General features: G+C 43.6%; 1 protein-coding gene across 1 annotated transcript in view; it reads right to left on the bottom strand.

The window, feature by feature from the left end:
• RBCK1 (RANBP2-type and C3HC4-type zinc finger containing 1) overlaps window positions 1-20,318 on the bottom strand; it is a 69,297-nt gene that overhangs the window by 14,892 nt on the left and 34,087 nt on the right. Inside the window, exons 7-8 of the mRNA XM_073632424.1 lie at window positions 19,315-19,397; window positions 17,163-17,336 (exon numbers count right to left, since the gene is read on the bottom strand). Of these exons, the coding sequence (XP_073488525.1) occupies window positions 17,163-17,336; window positions 19,315-19,397 (257 nt within the window). The remainder of the gene's footprint in view (window positions 1-17,162; window positions 17,337-19,314; window positions 19,398-20,318) is intronic.

The raw sequence follows: 20,318 nt of genomic DNA, 5'->3' as shown, positions 1-20,318 counted from the left end.
CCTCTGCCATATTGAGTAAGGGCAGATGATTCATGTAGCATTTACATCCTAGAATCCACCTGCCCTTAGCTCGGCATGCACGCAGGAGGGTGTGCTTAGCTAAGAAAACCCCCTCCTCCCCTCCTGAAGACTCCTGGGACCTATGACATCATTTTGATAGGCCATAAACCAGGAAGTAAGTGATGAAATGATTAAATGTAATGAAAAGTTTAAAACAAGTTTATATCATATATACACTTTCCTACCTATTTAATAATGCTAGCAGCATAAGGATTAAAAATAGTCAATGTTGAGAGAGTGAAGTTAAGCTTTAAAAAATGTTGACACATTTAGTATTTCAACCATAAAGATTAATTATTGAACGTCAAAAGAAAAAAAAATAAAAAAAAAAAAACATTAAAAAAAAAAAAAAAAAGAAAAAAGACAAAAAATGGCCAGCACCGAAAAAAATAAAAAATAAAAGCCGGTCCAAAGAATATTTTCTGTTCCTCTGATGCTTCCCCACACCATCCAAAATAGAAAAAAATATATACATTTTCTGGAAGTGAAGTGCAGTTTCTGTAAGTGAACTTATTTTTAGCTGTACTGGAGAGGCAAATATTTTGGCGCCTCCGGCCAGCTTGCCTCGCATCGTACTTTTATTACCAGTCTTTAGAGACCAGCAGGTCACGTGCACATTTCCCAGTAAAAACCACAAGTCAGATCTGCCATCTGGTGGGTGACCCGGCTGGGGAGACTTCTCAGAAATCTCAGATGGAGAGCCAGCCTGCAGCTTCCACTGCAGATAAGAGACGATTGCTTAAGCCAGTGGTTCTCAACCCTGTCCTCAAGTGCAGGCCATGTTTGCAGGTTTTATTTATCTTGCACAGGTGCTTTAAATCAGAGAGTCCATGGCTTGGTATGTTTGACAGTTATTTTATCTAAAGGGAAATTCCCAAAACATGGCTTGTTGGGGGTACTTGAGGACCGAAGGTTGAGAATGACTGGCTTAAAGGACCACAACGGCCACTTACGTGACAGGGGAGAGTCAGTGAACTTTTACCTCCATGTCAGAAATGTTCAAGGCAGATGGAGTTTCTGCACATTTGATCCTCTAAATTTTCAAGAAAAAAAAAAAAAACACATAAAAAGGCAAAAAAATTGCCTAAATGTAAAAAAAAAAATAATAAAAAAAAAAAGGCAAAAAAAATTGCCTAAAACAAGGCCAATTTATACAAATCTGATGCCCGTTTTCTACTTCAGATATCTCTCTCTATAAAAGGCGTTAGCTCTCCTATTGTTAACATCCAAAATTGTGAGTGACCCAAATATTAACTAGTTCAGCTCTAGAGTAATTTTTAAAAAAAATTTTGCACACATATAAAAAAATTGCATTTTTGGCCAAAAAATCACTTGAAACCCCCAAAACATTATATATTTTCTGAAAGAAGCACAACTGCTGACCAAATGCGTATTTTCAAGAACAAAATATAATAAAATTTATTCTAGGGCAAACAATACAATACCAACCCACCAATTAGCAATATAATCTATGAAGTCAATTGGAACAGATGGAAAAAAAACAATAAAAATGCAATATTTTTTTTTATGTAATCTTTATTTTAGAAAAATAAAAATAACATTTCAGCAGAGACATAGCGAAGTCATCAGGGTTCAAAACAAATACAAGTAGTAATATTGACATTCAAATGGGACGGGCAGTTATTACATGCAAGATACACTATATTGTCAAAAGTATTGGGACACCTGCCTTTACATGAACTTTAATGGCATCCCAGTCTTCGTCCGTAGGGTTCAATATTGAGTTGGCTCACCCTTTGCAGCTATAACAGCTTCAACTCTTCTGGGAAGGCTGTCCACAAGGTTTAGGAGTGTGTCTATGGGAATGTTTGACCATTCTTCCAGAAGAGGATTTGTGAGGTCAGGCACTGATGTAAGGTCCATAAAAGACATGGATGGGGTAGAGTTTGGGGTAGAGGAACTTGACTGGCCTGCACAGAGTCCTGACCTCAACCCAATAGAACACCTTTGGGATGAAATAGACCAGAGACTGCAAGCCAGGCCTTCTTATTCAACATCAGTGCCTGACCTCACAAATGCTCTTCTGGAAGAATAGTCAAACATTCCCATAAACACACTCCTAAACCTTGTGGACAGCCTTCCCAGAAGAGTTGAAGCTGTTATAGCTGCAAAGGGTGGACCAACTCAATATTGAATCCTACGAAATAAGACTTGATGGACCAATTATTATTTGTTTTAATTCTGCCACCTATCTAGGTTTCTAATTTCCACGGTGGCCATAAAAATATGGGTGATGCTCTACTGACACCATCCTTTGTCCTACTGACCGACACCGTCCACTGCCCTACTGACTGACGTCATCCACTTCCCGTTGCCATCCACTGCCCTACTGGCTGACACCATCCACTGCCTGACACCCTCTACTGGCTGACACTGTCCACTATTAAGGTATGCTACGTTTATATTTTTACAGTGAGGTTTTTTTAGTTTTCATTACTATTTAGTTAAGCCTTGCTGGGTAAATTTAAAAAGCAGCTGAGCCCCGTTTACATGATCTTCATGTTGTTCAGGTAGATCGCCACCTCTCGAAGGTTGTCTACTGCTGCTCCAGGGTATTCAAAAGATTTTGGAGAAACTGTCCACATTTTGACATACCTCCCCAATTCTTTTCAATTACCATCTCAATATCTAAGTAAAGATCTGAAATACTGTAACTGTTTAGCCACTTTGAATATCTTGGTGGGTGGTGAAAGTGGCGGGTGGTAGTAGGGGGGCCCCAGGTCAACTTTTGCATCAGGGCCCAAAAGCTTCAAATTATGCCTCTGTGCAGAGGGGATATATGCCAGCACGTCATCGGCAAATAAGGACAGTTTATGAGAGGCACCTTCCTGTTCTACTCCTTTAATGTGCAAATATGTTAAAGCGGCAGTAAACCCATCAATTTAACAGTTGATCGTGCTCTCAAACTGTCAAACCATCCAATGACTGGTGTCACGACTGATCAAATGTGTAGCATCATGGTGGCTCCACTGCCACATTTGCCACTTTGGGGGGGGGTACCTGGTTTTGACATTTGGGTAAGATCACCGCTCTATGACATTTACGCCCCCCCCGCTGCCTTCTGGGAGAGACACAGGTCCCAGAAGACAGAGGGACCAGTTAAAGTGCAGCACAATAGGAAACAGGCCAAGAAGCCGCAAGCCTTAACTTTCTGTTTCCCTTACTACAGGTGCCGGGGCCTGCACCCGAAGCAGATTCACGAGTCAGCTGGAGAGGTGCTGACAACACGGAAACCCTGGACAGGCACGTTTCCTTATATTAAAAGTCAGTAGCTACAGTAGCTGCTGACATTTCGTTTTTTTCTTTTTTTTTTAAAGTATGGAACTCCTCCTTAAACAGAGGCCAAGATGGCAACTTCCTTGGCTGAAAACAATAAGAGGGTTTGCTTTCACTTTAAAGGTTCCAGCATCAGGACAAAAAAGGATAGAAGACAGGCTTGGATGGTTCCTTGACTGATCGATAAGATAAGAAAGGTAAGGAGAGTGGAAACCATAGTATCTAAATAACCACCAGAATATATTGCTTGGATCCACAAGAGGAATCCATCTCCAAAACCCAAATGGCGCAGACCCACCATGAGGGAAGGACAAGATTAGGTATCACATGCCTTGTGCATCTCTAATGATCGTAAAAGTAATTCCTGAAGATGAATGTGCACTTGGGGACTGAGCTGGAGGACCCTGCAACCACTATCTGTGGCTTAGCGATTGGGTCCTTCTCAATTAGAAGTCCAAGAAAGCCATTCGGGGATCGAATCGGTATTTTCACCAAAATTTCATGCCAAAGTTGATGAGGGAATGAGGGTGGAAATTAGACTGTGTGTGGATCCTTATCGAGCTTGGGCATCATTACAATACCAGAAGATATGTGGTAGGAGGCGTTAATAAAGAGCTAACCAAAATATTATTATTAGATAATATACATTTGTCCCGCTTTATGTTTGTTTTATAAAGGTATACCCATGGCGAAGAGGTGAATCATAAAGGTTTCCAGCTACAGCTCCATTGGCAGACCAGCAAACCCACAGATATATATAAAAAAAACAGCCTGTTGTGACCTTCTTTTTAAGTAAAGAAGTCATGTCCATCTGGTGAGTAGGCAATTTACTCACATTTCATCGGGTGATATTTACAAGATTTGCCTTGGTGACGGTGTATGGAAAGATTCACAACGCAAAAGATTATTAATGGACTTTGGACTAATTGATTGTTTGATTTATGAATTCATCACCATTATTATCAATTATTATATGTTTTTATTTTGATTTACATAGTTACATAGTTAGTCAGGTTGAAAAAAGACACAAGTCCATCCAGTTCAACCTTAAAAACAATAAATAAAATAAAAAATATTGTACAATCCAATATACCCAATTTTATACCATCAGTTGATCCAGAGGAAGGCAAAAAACCCCAGCAGAGCATGCTCTAATTTGCTACAGCAGGGGAAAAAATTCCTTCCTGATCCCCCAAGAGGCAATCATATTTTCCCTGGATCAACTTTACCTATAAATGTCAGTACCCAGTTATATTCTGTACATTTAGGAAAGTATCCAGGCCTTTCTTAAAACAATCTACTGAGCTGGCCAGAGCCACCTCTAGAGGGAGTCTATTCCAGATTTTCACAGCTCTTACTGTGAAGAAACTTTGCGTATTTGGAGATGAAATCTCTTTTCCTCTAGACGTAAAGAGTGCCCCCGTGTCCTCTGGGTTGACCGTAAAGAGAATAACTCAACACCAATTTCACTATATGGACCTCTTATATATTTGAACATGTTGATCAAATCCCCCTTATTCTCCTCTTCTCAAGAGTGAATAAATTCAGTTCCTCTAATCTTTCCTCATAGCTGAGCTCCCCCATGCCTCTTATCAGTTTGGTCGCCCTTCTCTGCACTTTCTCCAGTACCCCGATATCCTTTTTGAGAACTGGTGCCCAAAAAAGAGCAGCATATTCCAGATGAGGTCTTACTAATTATTTGAACAGGGGCAAAATTATATCTCTCTCTGGAGTCCATGCCTCTCTTAATACAAGAAAGGACTTTGCTCGCTTGGGAAACTGCAGCTTGGCATTGCATGCCATTATTGAGCTTATGATTTACCAAAACCCCCAGATCCTTCTCCACCAGAACTTGTCTATATGGTCTTTTATTAAATGCTCCAGTATCTTCCCGACTATAGAACTTAAACAAACAGGTCTATAGTTACTTGATAAAGACTTTTATCCCTTTTTAAATATAGGCACCACGTTCGCCCTGCGCCAATCCAGTGGTACTATTCCCGTCATTAATGAGTCCCTAAAAATTAGATACAATGGCTTTGCAATTACAGAGCTAAATTCTTTTAGGATCTGTGGGTGGATGTCATCAGGTCCAGGTGCTTTATCCACCTTTATTCTGTCTAAATATTTCTGGACCATATCACTTTTGAGCCATTGTGGATCGGGGCTGTGTCACTACCACCCCCATTATGGACATGAGCTCCCCCATGCTCTTTTGTATACACAGAGCTGAAGAAAATATTTAATAAATTTGCCTTCTCCTTGTCCCCAGTCACCCACTCTAGATTATTTTGTAAAGGGCCTAAATGCTCAGACCTGGCCTTTTTACTATGAATATTTGAAGACATTTTTGGGGTTTGTCCTACTATCTTTTGCAATCTGTCGCTCGTTTTAAATTTTTGCATCCTTGATTTCCTTTTTACATATTCTGTTAAATTCTTTGTAACATTTAAACGACACTAGTGTTTCTTCATTTTTATATTTTTTAAAAGCGCTTTTCTTATTGTTTATAGCTTCTTAACCTTTGGCCGTGAGCCACATAGGTTTTGTTTTTAGCCTTTTAAACTTATTGCCCATGGGAATATACTTTGCAGCAAGGTCCCAAACAGTCTTTTTGAAGGATTCCCATTTCTGATCTGTGTTTATCAATGCAAATATTCTCTCCCAGTCTAAATCCTGGAGAGCAGCCCTCACCCTTGGAAAATTTGCTCTCTTGAAGTTAAGTGTTTTTATCTTTCCCGTATGTATTTCTTGTTTACAGCTAACATCAAATGAAATCATCTTATGATCACTGCTACCCAGGTGTTCCTTTATCTGAACATTAGTAATAAGCTCTGCATTGTTTGAGATTACCAGGTCCAACAGAGCTTCCAAGTTGGGGCCTCAATAAACTGGACCACAAAATTGTCCTGTAATAGGTTTATAAATTTTTGCCCTTTAACTGTCCCAGCAGTGCCATTACTCCAGTCAATTTCTGGGTAGTTAAAATCCCCCATTATTATCACTGCCCCAGCCCTTTCCATCTGTGCAAGGAGCTGAGTCTCCACCTCCTCGTTAACATCAGGTGGTCTATAACAAACTCCAATGATTAACTTTGAACTACGCCCATCTATATGCAGTTCCACCCATAATGCTTCAGACTCATCACACTCTCCATCAACCAGGTCCTCTTTCACACTTGCTTTGAGATCACTTCTCACATTGGAGACAGACCCCGCCACCTTTCCTTTTTACCCTGTCTTTCCGAAAGAGTGCATAGCCAGGAATATTCATAGCCCAGTCATGTGAGGATTGAAGGCAAGTTTCAGCAATACCAATTACATCATAGCTCTCCTCATGCATCAGAGCTTCCAACTCACTTATTTTGCTTGGCAGACTTCTGGCATTGGTGTACAATAACTTTAATGCATTATTACATTTTGCTCTGGTGTTTTTCATATCATTTTTAGTAGTACAAATGGCACTATAGTTTCCAATGGCTGTTTGCAACATGGGCAATTTCTTGTCACCTGCCATAACCCTCCCCCCATCTATCCCCATTCCACCCTCCATTAAATGTCTGACCCCTAACTGACCTGTCTGCTGATGTAATTCTAGTTCACCCTCCCCCCTCAATCCTAGTTTAAATACTCCTCCAGCCTTCCCATAAACTCAGCATGATGCACTTTAATATATTTTGATTCATCACCAATGTAAATTATCTAATAATATTTTGGTTAGCTCTTTATTAGCGCCCCCTACCACATATCACCTCAACATTTAAGTCAGCACATTGCAATTTCAGGGCAGCAGCTCTAATATTAATTCAATTTAGCACTTCTAAATTTCATAGCGGGAGGTTCCCAACACATCACAATACGGTCTGTGAGCGTATTCAGATCTGCTGTAGCTTCTAAATATGTACTGTGAGAAGTGAAGGTGTTTCCAGTGAGGGGTACTATTAATACTACATCATGCAAAGACATGTTAGACAATTGTGTTCTTCCAACCTTGCGTTAACAGTTTGGTGAAGACCCTTGTCCAGCATAACTTTGCCCCTGTGAACAAAGCTAGCTCCATAAAAGACATGGTGTGACCAGTTTGGTGTGGAGGAACTCAAGTTCCCAACCTCAGCCCTCATGCATCCCCCAACAGGTTTTGCAATGTCCATGGATTGCGATTTATGATTATTTATTTTTATCTGATGGAAATTCCCAGAACATGGCCTGCTGGGCATACTTGAGGACCAGGAACCACTGTTCTAGACAAATGTGCTCTTCCAACCTTGTGCTAACAGTTTCCTGAAGACCCTTTCCTGTTCCACCATGACTGTGACCCAAAGCCAACTCCATAAAGACATGGTGGTACCAGTTTGGTGTCCTGCACACAGACCTGACCTAAACCCTACTGAACACCTTTGGGATGAATTGGAATGCTGATTGGAAGCCCAAATCCCAAAACCATGCGGAAAGCATCCTCAGAAGATTGGGGGGCTGTTGGGACAACAAAGAGGGGCAATGCCATATTAATGCTCATGGTTTTGGATTGGTATGTCCAGTAAGGTCATACAGGTGTGACGGTCAGGTGTACACTGACTGACCCCCCCCCCCCCCCCCCCCCCATTTAGAGCTTCTACTGTAGAATGACCAGACAGGGAGGGCTGTAGCTTTGATGGATGGCCATTCTTGACAATGAAAAAAGGTACCAGGAAATTATATATGAGAATATGCAGCATATCTGTTTGTATAGATAATGCTTCATTATTACAACTGGCTGAACACAGGGTTGTTTATAAAAAATAAATAATAATGAATGGCTATATAGCATGGTAAAGCACAAAGAGAGAAAGCCTCCTGTAGGTGGCACAAACCCAATAGTTATGGATATAAAGTGATGTACAATTAACAAAAATGCACAGCTCCTGCTTAAAAGTCACAAAAAACAAACCTTGCAAAAAAAAAAAAAAAAAAAAAAGAAGAATCACAAAAATATCTCCTTATATTTAAGTCAGAGAACTTCCTGGGGGGGGGGAGTGGCTTAATAATAAAGTTTGATCTTTTAGAAGTTAAACTTTAATTTCCTTCTAACCTCCTATCTGCTTTAGAATTTCCATTGAAACATATATAAAAAAGTGTGGATTACACATACATATACACACAGAGAGATCAGCCCTAACATTATGCCCACTGAGAGGTAAAGTGATGAACATTGATTATTTGGTTACAATGGCATCTAAAAGTGGGTGGGATATATTAGGAAGCAAGTGAACATGTTGTCCTTGAAGTTGTGTTGAAGGCAAAAAAAATGGGCAAGCATAAGGATTTTACAAGGGCCAAATTGTAATTACTAGATGACTGGGTCAGAGCAACTCCAAAACTGCAGCTCTTGTGGGATGTTCCCAGTCTCCAGTGGTCTAAGGAAGGAAAACTGGCAACAGGGTGATGGGTGGCCAAGGCACCTTCCTTGATGGAGGTGGGAGGGGGGAAAGGCACCTTGGTGGAGGTGGGAGGGGGAAAGGCACCTTGGCGGAGGCGGGGTGGGAGGCACCTTGGCGAAGTGGGAGGCACCTTGGCGGAGGCTGGGTGGGAGGCACCTTGACGGAGGCTGGGTGGGAGGCACCTTGACGGAGGCTGGGTGGGAGGCACCTTGACGGAGGCAGCTTGATGGAGGTGGGAGGGGAGGCAGCTTGACGGAGGCGGGGTGGGAGGCACCTTGACGGAGGCTGGGTGGGAGGCACCTTGACGGAGGCTGGGTGGGAGGCACCTTGACGGAGGCTGGGTGGGAGGCACCTTGACGGAGGCTGGGTGGGAGGCACCTTGACGGAGGCTGGGTGGGAGGCACCTTGACGGAGGCTGGGTGGGAGGCACCTTGACGGAGGCTGGGTGGGAGGCACCTTGACGGAGGCAGCTTGATGGAGGTGGGAGGGGAGGCAGCTTGATGGAGGCGGGGAGGGGAGGCAGCTTGATGGAGGTGGGGAGGGGAGGCAGCTTGATGGAGGCGGGGAGGGGAGGCAGCTTGATGGAGGCGGGGAGGGGAGGCAGCTTGATGGAGGCGGGGAGGGGAGGCAGCTTGATGGAGGTGGGGAGGGAAGGCACCTTGATGGGGGCGGGGGGGGGGGCAAGGTTGGCACTGGATAATCCGATCCAATAGAAGATCTACTGGAGCTCAAATTGCTGAAAAAGAAAGATAAAATGCTGGTTCCGACAGAAAGGTGAACCGACGACAGGGTCATGGGCAGCCAAGGCTCACTGATGCATGTGGGGAGCGAAGGATGGCCCAGGTAGTGTGAACCACTGGAGCTCTAATGCTGATTCCGATAGAAAGGTGTCAGAACACACAGAGCATCGCAGTTTGTTGTGTATGGGGCTGTGTAGCTGCAGACTGGTCAGGGTGCCCATGCTGACCCGTGTCCACAGCCAAAAGAGCTTACAATTGGAATGCGAGCATCAGATCTGGAGCACGGAGAAATAGAAGAAGGTGGCCTGGTCTGATGAATCATGTTTTCTTTTGCATTATGTGGATGGCCAGTTGCATGTGTGTCACTTACCTGGTGAAGAGATGGCACCACAATGCACTATTGGAAATCCGATCCACTGAGGTGCCACCTTGCAACTTACAGGACTTAAAGGATCTGCTAATGATGGGGCTTGGTGACAGATACCACAGCGGACCTTCAGAAGTCTAGTGGAGTCCATGCCTTGATGGGTCAGGGCGGTTTTGGTAGCAAAAAAGGGTACTTATTGAATATTAGGTGGGTGGTTATAATGCTACGGCTGATCAGTGTATATGCACTTCAAGGTGAGCACAGGTTTACATACATAAATAACATTGAATAATAAAGAATTCCACAACTATCCATGTTGTCTTGGATAAGTAATAACGACTTGTATTTATTCATATATGTACAAACCATTTGTAAAAATATTATATCCAATACTTTATAATACTAAAGAAGGCAAAAATAACAACAGTCCATCCTAACAGGAACAATGAGTTCAGTCACATGGATAAAACACCAGAGCAGCAACAAAAGTATAGAATCAAACCATGACCCTCAACGAAGGCAACCCAACGACCATACACATCGATAGGAGCCAAAAAAATCCGTTACCAAAAATGACAAAAACGCCCCATGTAAAGAAGTATTGGGATCTCTAAATACCGTTCAGGACCGGGTACATGTGTACTTTATGATCAATGTACAGTGGTTCCAGGAGAATGCTTGTAATCCAAAGCACTCGCATATCAAAGCGAGTTTCCCCATAGAAGTCAATGGAAACTAAGATAATTCGTTCCACATTGACTTCTTTTGTATGCGGTGCACCATGTGGCCAGAGGTGGGGGGGGGGGGGGGGGGTCGCCGGAGAGACTCAAATACTAGGAGACCGATCGGAGCCGAATGTATTCACTCGGAAACCCTCAGAGAAGCTGGGAAACACTCAGGAATTGAGTGTTTCCAAGTGCATCCGAACGGCTCCGAGTGTCACCGGCGCCCCCACACCTCTGGTCAAATGCGGTACTGCACACTGCAGAGGCTTGAATCCTGCTCGTTTTGCAAGACAACACTCACAAACCGAGTCAGGATTTTTAAAAAATAATAGCTCGTATTGCGAAAACGCTCGTTAACCGCGTTACACGCAATCTGAGGTATTCCTGTATATGGGAAAGCTGTCGGTCACCATTTCCCTGCTAAATGGATTATTGATAGGTGGATTCATTCATCCCTAATCATGTGGGTAGGTCTAGCGGGCAGCCATGGTCACATTGCAGACTATTCTGCCTTTTGCAAGGTGAAACTCTTCAGCATGATCAAAAAGTGCCCTTGTAGCCGAGACCTAAACGGGAGTGAAGACAGCAAAATATAGATGGGATTTGATATAAAATTATCTAAAAAATAAAAAAAAGGTACAGCTTTAAAAAAAAAAAAAAAAAAAAATGAAGGCACGTTTGAGATTTCATTTAAAAACTTTACCCTCTGTGCCCCCCGTGGGGAAACGATGGGGGAGGCAGCAGTATATAGTCTACATTCAGTGTCCCCAGTAGGGAAGAGGTGGGGGCGACAGCAGTACAAATTCTACCCTCTGGGTCCCCAGTCGGAAAGGTGGGGTGGAGGCAGCAGAAAACACTATCTTCCGTGCCCCTCTAGGAGAGATGGGGGAGGCAGGGGTACAAACCCTACCCTCTGTGCCACCTATAGAGGAAAGATGGGGGATGCAGAGGTACAAACTCTACCCTCTGTGCCACCTCTAGTGGAGAGGATGGATGATGCAGTGGTACAAACCCTACCCTCTGTGCCAACTCTATAGGAGAGATGGGGATGCAGCGGTACAAACCCTACCTTCTGTGCCACCAGTAGAGGAGAGGATGGATGATGCAGTGGTACAAACCCTACCCTCTGTGCCACCTCTAGAGGAGAGACGGGGATTCAGCGGTACAAACCCTACCCTCTGTGCCACCTCTAGAGGAGAGGACGGATGATGCAGTGGTACAAACCCTACCCTCTGTGCCACCTCTAGAGGAGAGGATGGATGATGCAGCGGTACAAACTCATCCTCTGTGCCACCTCTATAGGAGAGATGGGGATGCAGCAGTACAAACCCTACTCTCTGTGCCGCCTCTATGCAGCGGTACAAACCCTACCCTCTGTGCCACCTCTAGTGGAGAGGATGGATGATGCAGTGGTACAAAGCCTACCCTCTGTGCCACTTCTATAGGAGAGATGGGGATGCAGCGGTACAAACCCTACCTTCTGTGCCACCTCTAAAGGAGAGATGGGGGGGGGGGGGGGTTCAGCGGTACAAACTCTACCCTGTGTGCTACCTCTAGATGAGAGATGCAGTGGTACAAATCCTACCCTCTGTGCCACCTCTATAGGAGAGATGGAGATGCAGCAGTACAAACCCTACTCTCTGTGCCACCTCTATAGGAGGGATGGGGATGCAGCAGTACAAACCCTACTCTCTGTGTCACCTCTAGTGGAGAGGATGGATGATGCAGTGGTACAAAGCCTACCCTCTGTGCCACTTCTATAGGAGGGATGGGGATGCAGCGGTACAAACCCTACCCTCTGTGCCACCTCTAGTGGAGAGGATGGATGATGCAGTGGTACAAAGCCTACCCTCTGTGCCACTTCTATAGGAGAGATGGGGATGCAGCGGTACAAACCCTACCCTCTGTGCCACCACTATAGAAGGGATGGGGGGGTTCAGGGGTACAAACTCCACCCTGTGTGCCACCTCTAGATGAGAGATGCAGTGGTACAAACCCTACCCCCTGTGCCACCTCTAGAGGAAAGATGGGGGGGTGCAGTGGTACAAACTCTACCTAGTGTGATCTTAGTGAGGGTGCAAGGGGCCTGTAACTGAGGGACCTTAAGGGTGGGGCACATAAGATTGCTAGCATGCAGAAAAAAAGGAAAGGTTCCCCGTTTCCTCTGCCGGTTGGCATTTTCTTCTTTGTTGATACAGATTGCCAAGTGTATCAGATTGACATCTTAGTACATAAGCACTGCAAAAATCAGGGAAAGTCCAACATCTCAAGCCTGAGGCTGAAAGTCCCCACCATAAATACTATTAGAATTATAGGCACAATCCTTTGTACTGCTACCGCACACAAGGGTTGCTTAGTGACTGCATATACATACAAAATGTAAATGCTTAAAGGGACAAGACACTCAAAAATCATACGTCAGTTATGGATTGCATCTGCTGAGCTCTGGGACTCCGCTGGTGAAATGTTCCTGTTTTAAGGGTGGGAACCTCTCATAATGGGTACAGCGGGTGTACAGACCTGAGAACTCAGCACAGGGATGGAGGGAACCCCTCATAATGGGCACAGCGGGTGTACAGACCCGGGAACTCAGCACAGGGGTGGAGGGAATCCCTCATAATGGGCACAGCAGGTGTACAGACCCGGGAACTCAGAACAGAGATGGTGGGAGCCCTTCATAATGGGCACAGCAGGTGAACAGATCTGAGAACACGGTGCAGGGATAGTGGGAACCCCTCATAATGGGCCCTGGTGTGTGGTCCCAGGAACTCAACACAGAAATTTTACTAGTAGAGTCCTGGAGGGATAAGGAACTTTTCTGAAATCTTTGCTGTGGTTAGACTAACCTATTAAAACAGAGCAGCACCATAACCTGTACTTGCACCTTCTGAAGAACTACAAGCACTAAATGTGGAAAGCAGAAAGAATAGAGGATGAAATATCCAGGCACAGTTTTGTTGAGTCTTAATTGCACAAAGAGAGAGGGGGTCTCATACCTTAACACGCTATCATTGAGAGCAGGTAGGATAGGATAATCACAAAATCAGCATTAAAGAATCAGAGTTGTGTCCGGGGTCGGCCCTCACCTAATGTCTGGTACCATAATCCTGGTAAAATTTACATAGGTTTTTGTTCTTTATCATGGAGAGTTGGCACCTTATTGAATACCCATACAGCCCCCCACCCCCAATTACAGCGCTGCATCACAGAGAACTATTAATTTTGTGTGGTCAATCTGCATTACCCGTTTTCACCAGCAGATGGCTACTACACAAATAACTACAAGCAAATGAAGGCGTTCTTCATTTTAAACAAATCCCGTTAAAAAGGACAACAGCTAGAGGCTTTGTGTCAGTCCCGGAAGACGTTTTTTTTTTCCAGCGGTTGGAAGCAGAGTGGCCCGAGGGGGTACCACGCATGAAGAAGCTCCCCTTTGCATCTTGCTCAGCCGCCAGGGTTAGAAGAGCACCACTTATGCAGATATGATGACGAATTCGCTAGATAGAGATCCCTCATTCGGCTTGTGCTGGGAAGAGGACTTGTCTTCTCTACTTCCTTTTTCCTGGAAGATTTAAACACAAAAAAGAAAGGAGAGAAGAACTTTGTCAAAAAAAAATAAATAAATATCACTTCCCAAAACAAGAATGATTTTCTCTGTGAGCGACCAACCAAGGAAGAAATAAAATAAATCTAAAAAAAAAAAAAAAAAAAAAAAAAAAAAAAAAAAAAAAATGGAAAAATGTATTCAGGCTTAAAAGATAATAATAATAAAAAAAAAAACTTCTACAACCCTGCCGACCAATATGCAGCCCAGGAGGCCCTTTCGTACTTTTTGTGCAGCTCTCGGTATTCCTGCATTACGGTCAATTGTGATTTCCTAGATCCAACAACTCCTATAATATGTCTGCAGTCTCGAACCATGTCCTGTAGTTTGCCTGCAGTCTCTGACCATGTCCTGTAGTTTGCCTGCAGTCTCTGACCATGTCCTGTAGTTTGCCTGCAGTCTCTGACCATGTCCTGTAGTTTGCCTGCAGTCTCTGACCATGTCCTGTAGTTTGCCTGCAGTCTCTGACCATGTCCTGTAGTTTGCCTGCAGTCTCTGACCATGTCCTGTAGTTTGCCTGCAGTCTCTGACAGCTTTCTAAAGCATTACATTCACTGAATCTTATACAACCATTGAGGAATGGCAAGGACCACACTTGATGCCCCCCATAACAAGAAACTTGACCACCACTGATCTATAATGTGTAATGACATTCTGTTCATTCTGCTGAAGGATACACAACGAACTCCAGGACAGAGACAGCAATAAAAGTAGGAGTTCTAACCCTAACCCCCAATTAAAAAAAAAAAGTATTGGCTTTACATAAAATTAGAACATTGACCTCCATCTCCTGCCTCTGCTCCTCATCTTCAGTAACCTGCTTCTAACCTCCATCTCTATCCCTTGCCTCAATCCTCTACACTTGCCCTCATTCTCTGCCTTCACACTCCTCCTCTTCTCTTTGTCTCCATCACTTTGCTTCTGCAATCTTCATCTTCGCCCCCTTCTCCCATCCTTATAGTGATTGTAAAGTCCCAAACCATGCTGTACTGACTCCTTATGATGAGACATTGATGTGGATGAACAAGCAAACCGGTGGTACAGTGCAAGTCAAACAAATAACGGAAGCCTGCAACAATGGGATCATGTTAGTTTACAGGCGTCCGGTGTTACATGTTTCAGAGATGCGGAGGTCTCCTTTATTAAAAATACAGGAAATCCCATTTACCAGGTGTCTGTCAACTTTAACCACTTGCCGAAAGTAGGATGTCCTTGGTTTGCAGTGTTTATACCGGGATGATGCCTGCACCTGCAGACATCATCCCAGTATGAAAATTTTCAGCCAGCAATTCCCTGTACTGCAGAAGTGATTTGAGAAGCGCCCCCCCGCCATCACCTTTCCCGGGCTCTGGCACCCCATCGCGAAGCCTGGGAGCGAAGTGACCGATGGCTGCACGGAATAGAGAGAGAGAGAGAGGAACTTAAGTCCCTCCCCTCTCTGTGAGCCCGGAAACCAGAAGCGACAAGTATGCCGTCATTTCCAGTTCCGCCTTTCTGTTTAGCTGGCCGTTAGTGGCCAGGAAAGCAGCTCATCAGACCGATCTGCATCTGATTGGCTGTGTGGGAGGCCAGAGGAGAGTTTTGGGGTATAATAGACCCCAGATCTCTCCATAAAGAGGACCTGTCATGGTCCATACTGTCACAAGGGATGTTGTTCATCTCTTCTGACAGCAATAAAGTTAATCCAAAAAAAATGAAAAAAAAAAAAAAAAAAAAAAATACATTTGGGCTATAATACAATTTTTTTTTTTTTTTTTAAAGCAGCCCTGTCCTCCGTGCTTACGCGCAAACGAGAACGCATACGTTACTCCCGCACACATATGCAAATGGTGATCGCAGCAAACATGTGAGGCATTGTCGCACCAGACCTCCTGTGCGACTCTAAACTGGTAACCTGTAATGGCGTTTAAAGCATCGCTTATGGAGGATTTTAAAGTACCGTAGTTCGCCGCCATTCCACAGGCGGGCGCAATTTTAAAGTGTGACATGTTAGGCATCTATTTACTTGGTGTAACATATTTTAGATTTTACAAAAAAAAAAATGTATTATATTTGTGTTTGTGTGCAATACAATTCATTAAAGTGTATTTTTTTTTTTTTTTAATTTTAGATTTTGCATTTGAAAAACAGTCGTGTGACATAAAAACATTGCAACACTCATCATTTTATTCTATAGGACAGTGATGGTTAACTTGGCACTCCAGATGTTTCAGAACTACATTTCCCATGATATCTCATGCGCTCTGCAGTGTAGTTGAGCATCATGGGAAATGCAGTTCCAAAACATCTGGGGTGCCATGGTTCACCTTCACTGCTATATGGCCTCTGCTTAAAAAAAAAAAAAAAAAAAAATGTATATATAAAATTTATATATTATATAAATAAAATGTTTGGGATTCAAAGTAATTTTCTAGCAAAAAAAAAAAAATAGATTTTTTTTTTTTTTACATGTCAGGGAAAAGTGTCAGAATTGGCCGATTGGCAAGTAGTTAAATAAGGGTTCGCCTGCATCTCCGAAAACGCTTCTATTTCCGACATGGGATACCAGTAAACTCTTTGGTTTTCACTGTTTACTGGCTTTTTTTTTCTGTGTCCCCTATGTAGAGATCTTCCCTCACTTCCTGTACCTGTGACACCCATACAAGAAGTGGGCGTGGGCTGCTGTCACCAGGACAGGAAGGCATGGAGAAAAAACAAAAACAAAAAAAAAACATTTCAAAATTCTAATACTAAAATTTGTCTGTGTTCTTGATAAGGTGAATTGCTGCCATTTCCTGCACTTACAGAAGTGCGGGGAATGTTCCTCAATACTGATGACAATAAAAAAAACCTGACAGAGGCTCTGACCCTTCCATGCTCCGAGTTGGGCTTCAATGCACAGTTATAAAATCTTCTGCATGCCCCGATCACAGAAGCCGTATTTTCAGTGTAAGATGCGATGTGGGATTCCTACCTTCTTGTACTGCTGCAGCCCGTCGGTCTCCTGCTGTAACCTCCGCCGCTCCGACTCGTCAGGTTTGTACCATTCGGGAACCACGTAGCCCGCCGGGCGGTCTGAACTGCAGATCTCGCAGCCCGGGCGGGTAGGTACATTGATGAACGTGCAGGCGGGGCATGACCAGCCGATCTGAACAAAAGAATAAAAAGAAACGGGTCAGTATGTGAAGAGTGATCTCTAAGCCCAACCCAAACACAGAAAAAAAAAAATTAAAGTATCAAAATCCAAACACAATTTTTGAAGAATATTTTAGCGTTCCAGCACTATGATATGGTGGCTGCATTTATTTTCACCTGCCAGTAACACACTTGCTAAAAACCACGAGTTAAAAACCACGAATAAGAGTTTAACAAATGGTCCAAGGGAAAGACAATCCACGCCCCTTCCGCATTCCCCCCGTATTATGTTTATTGGTGGTCTTTGTTCTCTACAAATAAGTTCTATAGGAGTCAAATGCATCAGCGGACGGAGTTCAGGTGGTCCTTCTTGCGCTGCACCATTCAGTAAACTCTTAGTATGCATTCACACTTGTTTTATGCAAGAACACGAGCACAATCGCACAATTTTGCATAATCAAGGAATGCCCAATGTACGGTGCTGGAACACAGGGAGGGTTCCAGGGCCTGGTGCCGCGCTGCTGCTCTGCTTTGTGTATTGAGCCCAACAGCCTGGGGCGGCACACGGAGGCCTAGCAGGATGTGTGTTGGGAACCAGGGCTATACAGCAAGTCTAGCGTTCCTATTGTAAAAGCCAGTTGGCCTACACATGAAATTGTAGTTACTGGTGGAGTCAGGTGGGCTGACTGTGAACCTTGCAGGAGGATGAAGTATAAACCTAGAATACACTTAGGCTCTACTCACATATAATGTGGTGAATTGTGTCTTTTTCCTGCACCGGATGAGTTCAGGTCACTACTAGGACAAAGGTGATACACACACACACACCTGCATACCTGGACAGGTGACACACACGCAACCGTACCCGGACAGGTGACACACACGCAACCGTACCCGGACAGGTGACACACACGCAACCGTACCCGGACAGGTGACACACACGCCCCCGTACCGGTGACACACACGCCCCCGTACCCGGACAGGTGACACACACGCCCCCGTACCTGGACAGGTGACACACACACACACCCATACCTGGACAGGTGACACACACACACCCATACCTGGACAGGTGACACACACACACACCCATACCTGGACAGGTGACACACACACACACCCATACCTGGACAGGTGACACACACACACACCCATACCTGGACAGGTGACACACACACACACCCATACCTGGACAGGTGACACACACACACCCATACCTGGACAGGTGACACACACACACACCCATACCTGGACAGGTGACACACACACACACCCATACCTGGACAGGTGACACACACACACACCCATACCTGGACAGGTGACACACACACACCCATACCTGGACAGGTGACACACACACACACCCATACCTGGACAGGTGACACACACACACCCATACCTGGACAGGTGACACACACACACACCCATACCTGGACAGGTGACACACACACACACCCATACCTGGACAGGTGACACACACACACACCCATACCTGTACAGGTGACACACACACACCCATACCTGGACAGGTGACACACACACACCTACATACCTGGACAGGTGACACACACACACCCATACCTGGACAGGTGACACACACACACCTACATACCTGAACAAGTGACCCACACACCTACATACCTGAACAAGTGACCCACACACCTACATACCAGTACAAGTGACACACACATCTACATACCTGAACAAGTGACCCACACACCTACATACCAGAACAAGTGACCCACACACCTACATACCAGTACAAGTGACACACACATCTACATACCTGAACAAGTGACCCACAAACCTACATACCTGAACAAGTGACCCACACACCTACATACCTGAACAAGTGACACGCACACCTACATACCTGAACAAGTGACACGCACACCTACATACCTGAACAAGTGACACGCACACCTACATACCTGAACAAGTGACACACGCACACCTACATACCTGAACAAGTGACACACACACACACTCACCTGGACAGGTGAAGGTGGAGCATTGCGGAAGAGATTCGGGTGGCCCCCTGTATCCATGTTCTCTGGCCTGAAGGTGTTTGAGACTAGGAAACAAAAATACTCCAATTAACCTGGAATCCAGGAAAAGGGCTATTCGTGTCACATGACACTCCGAGACTCAGATTTTGGCCTAACGCCAGACAGGAATAACAGGTTTACTGTGACAGGCGAGGGACGGGCGAGGACAGTATATACAGGTCGGGGAATTCTGAAACTTCACACCACTTCCTTATTGTCTCCAATGGTGTCTGCACTGTGCAAGGCGGCCAATCACCTTCATACTATCACTTCTCATTTCCAATCAGCAACCTCCCCTCTCACAGGGAACTGATCCCTCACCTCCCTTCCCCCACACAAGTCTATAGAGCACTACGGTCTATGTCAGAGATATACAAATGAATAATAATAATAATAATAATGTGTGTGCCTGTGGGGGGGGGGCATTAGAGTGTAAGCTCCTCTGGTACAGAGAATGATGTGACTGGCTCAGTGTTCTCTGTATATCACTGCAGAATAATACAAATAAAAATATTAAATAATAAAATATATAAAAAGAAAATAATAATAATAATAAAAATAAAATATATATATATATATATATATATATATATATATATATATATATATATATATATATATATATATATATATATATATATATATATATATATAGCATACATTACATAAAAAATATTAAATAAAAATAATGTAAAAATACATTTAAAAAAAATTCTATATATATATAAAATATAAAACATACATAAAAATATTAATAAAAATAAATGTAAAAATACACACACACATGCAATATATATATATATATATACATACATACACACACACATACATATTTTTTTTATATATATATATATATATATATATATATATATATATATATATATATATATATATATATATATATATATACACACACACACACATACATACATATATATCTATATCTA

Source organism: Aquarana catesbeiana, linkage group LG05 (genome assembly GCF_042186555.1).
Source record: "Aquarana catesbeiana isolate 2022-GZ linkage group LG05, ASM4218655v1, whole genome shotgun sequence".
Taxonomy (NCBI): Eukaryota; Metazoa; Chordata; class Amphibia; order Anura; family Ranidae; genus Aquarana; species Aquarana catesbeiana.
This window is presented reverse-complemented; position numbering and strand designations above follow the sequence as displayed.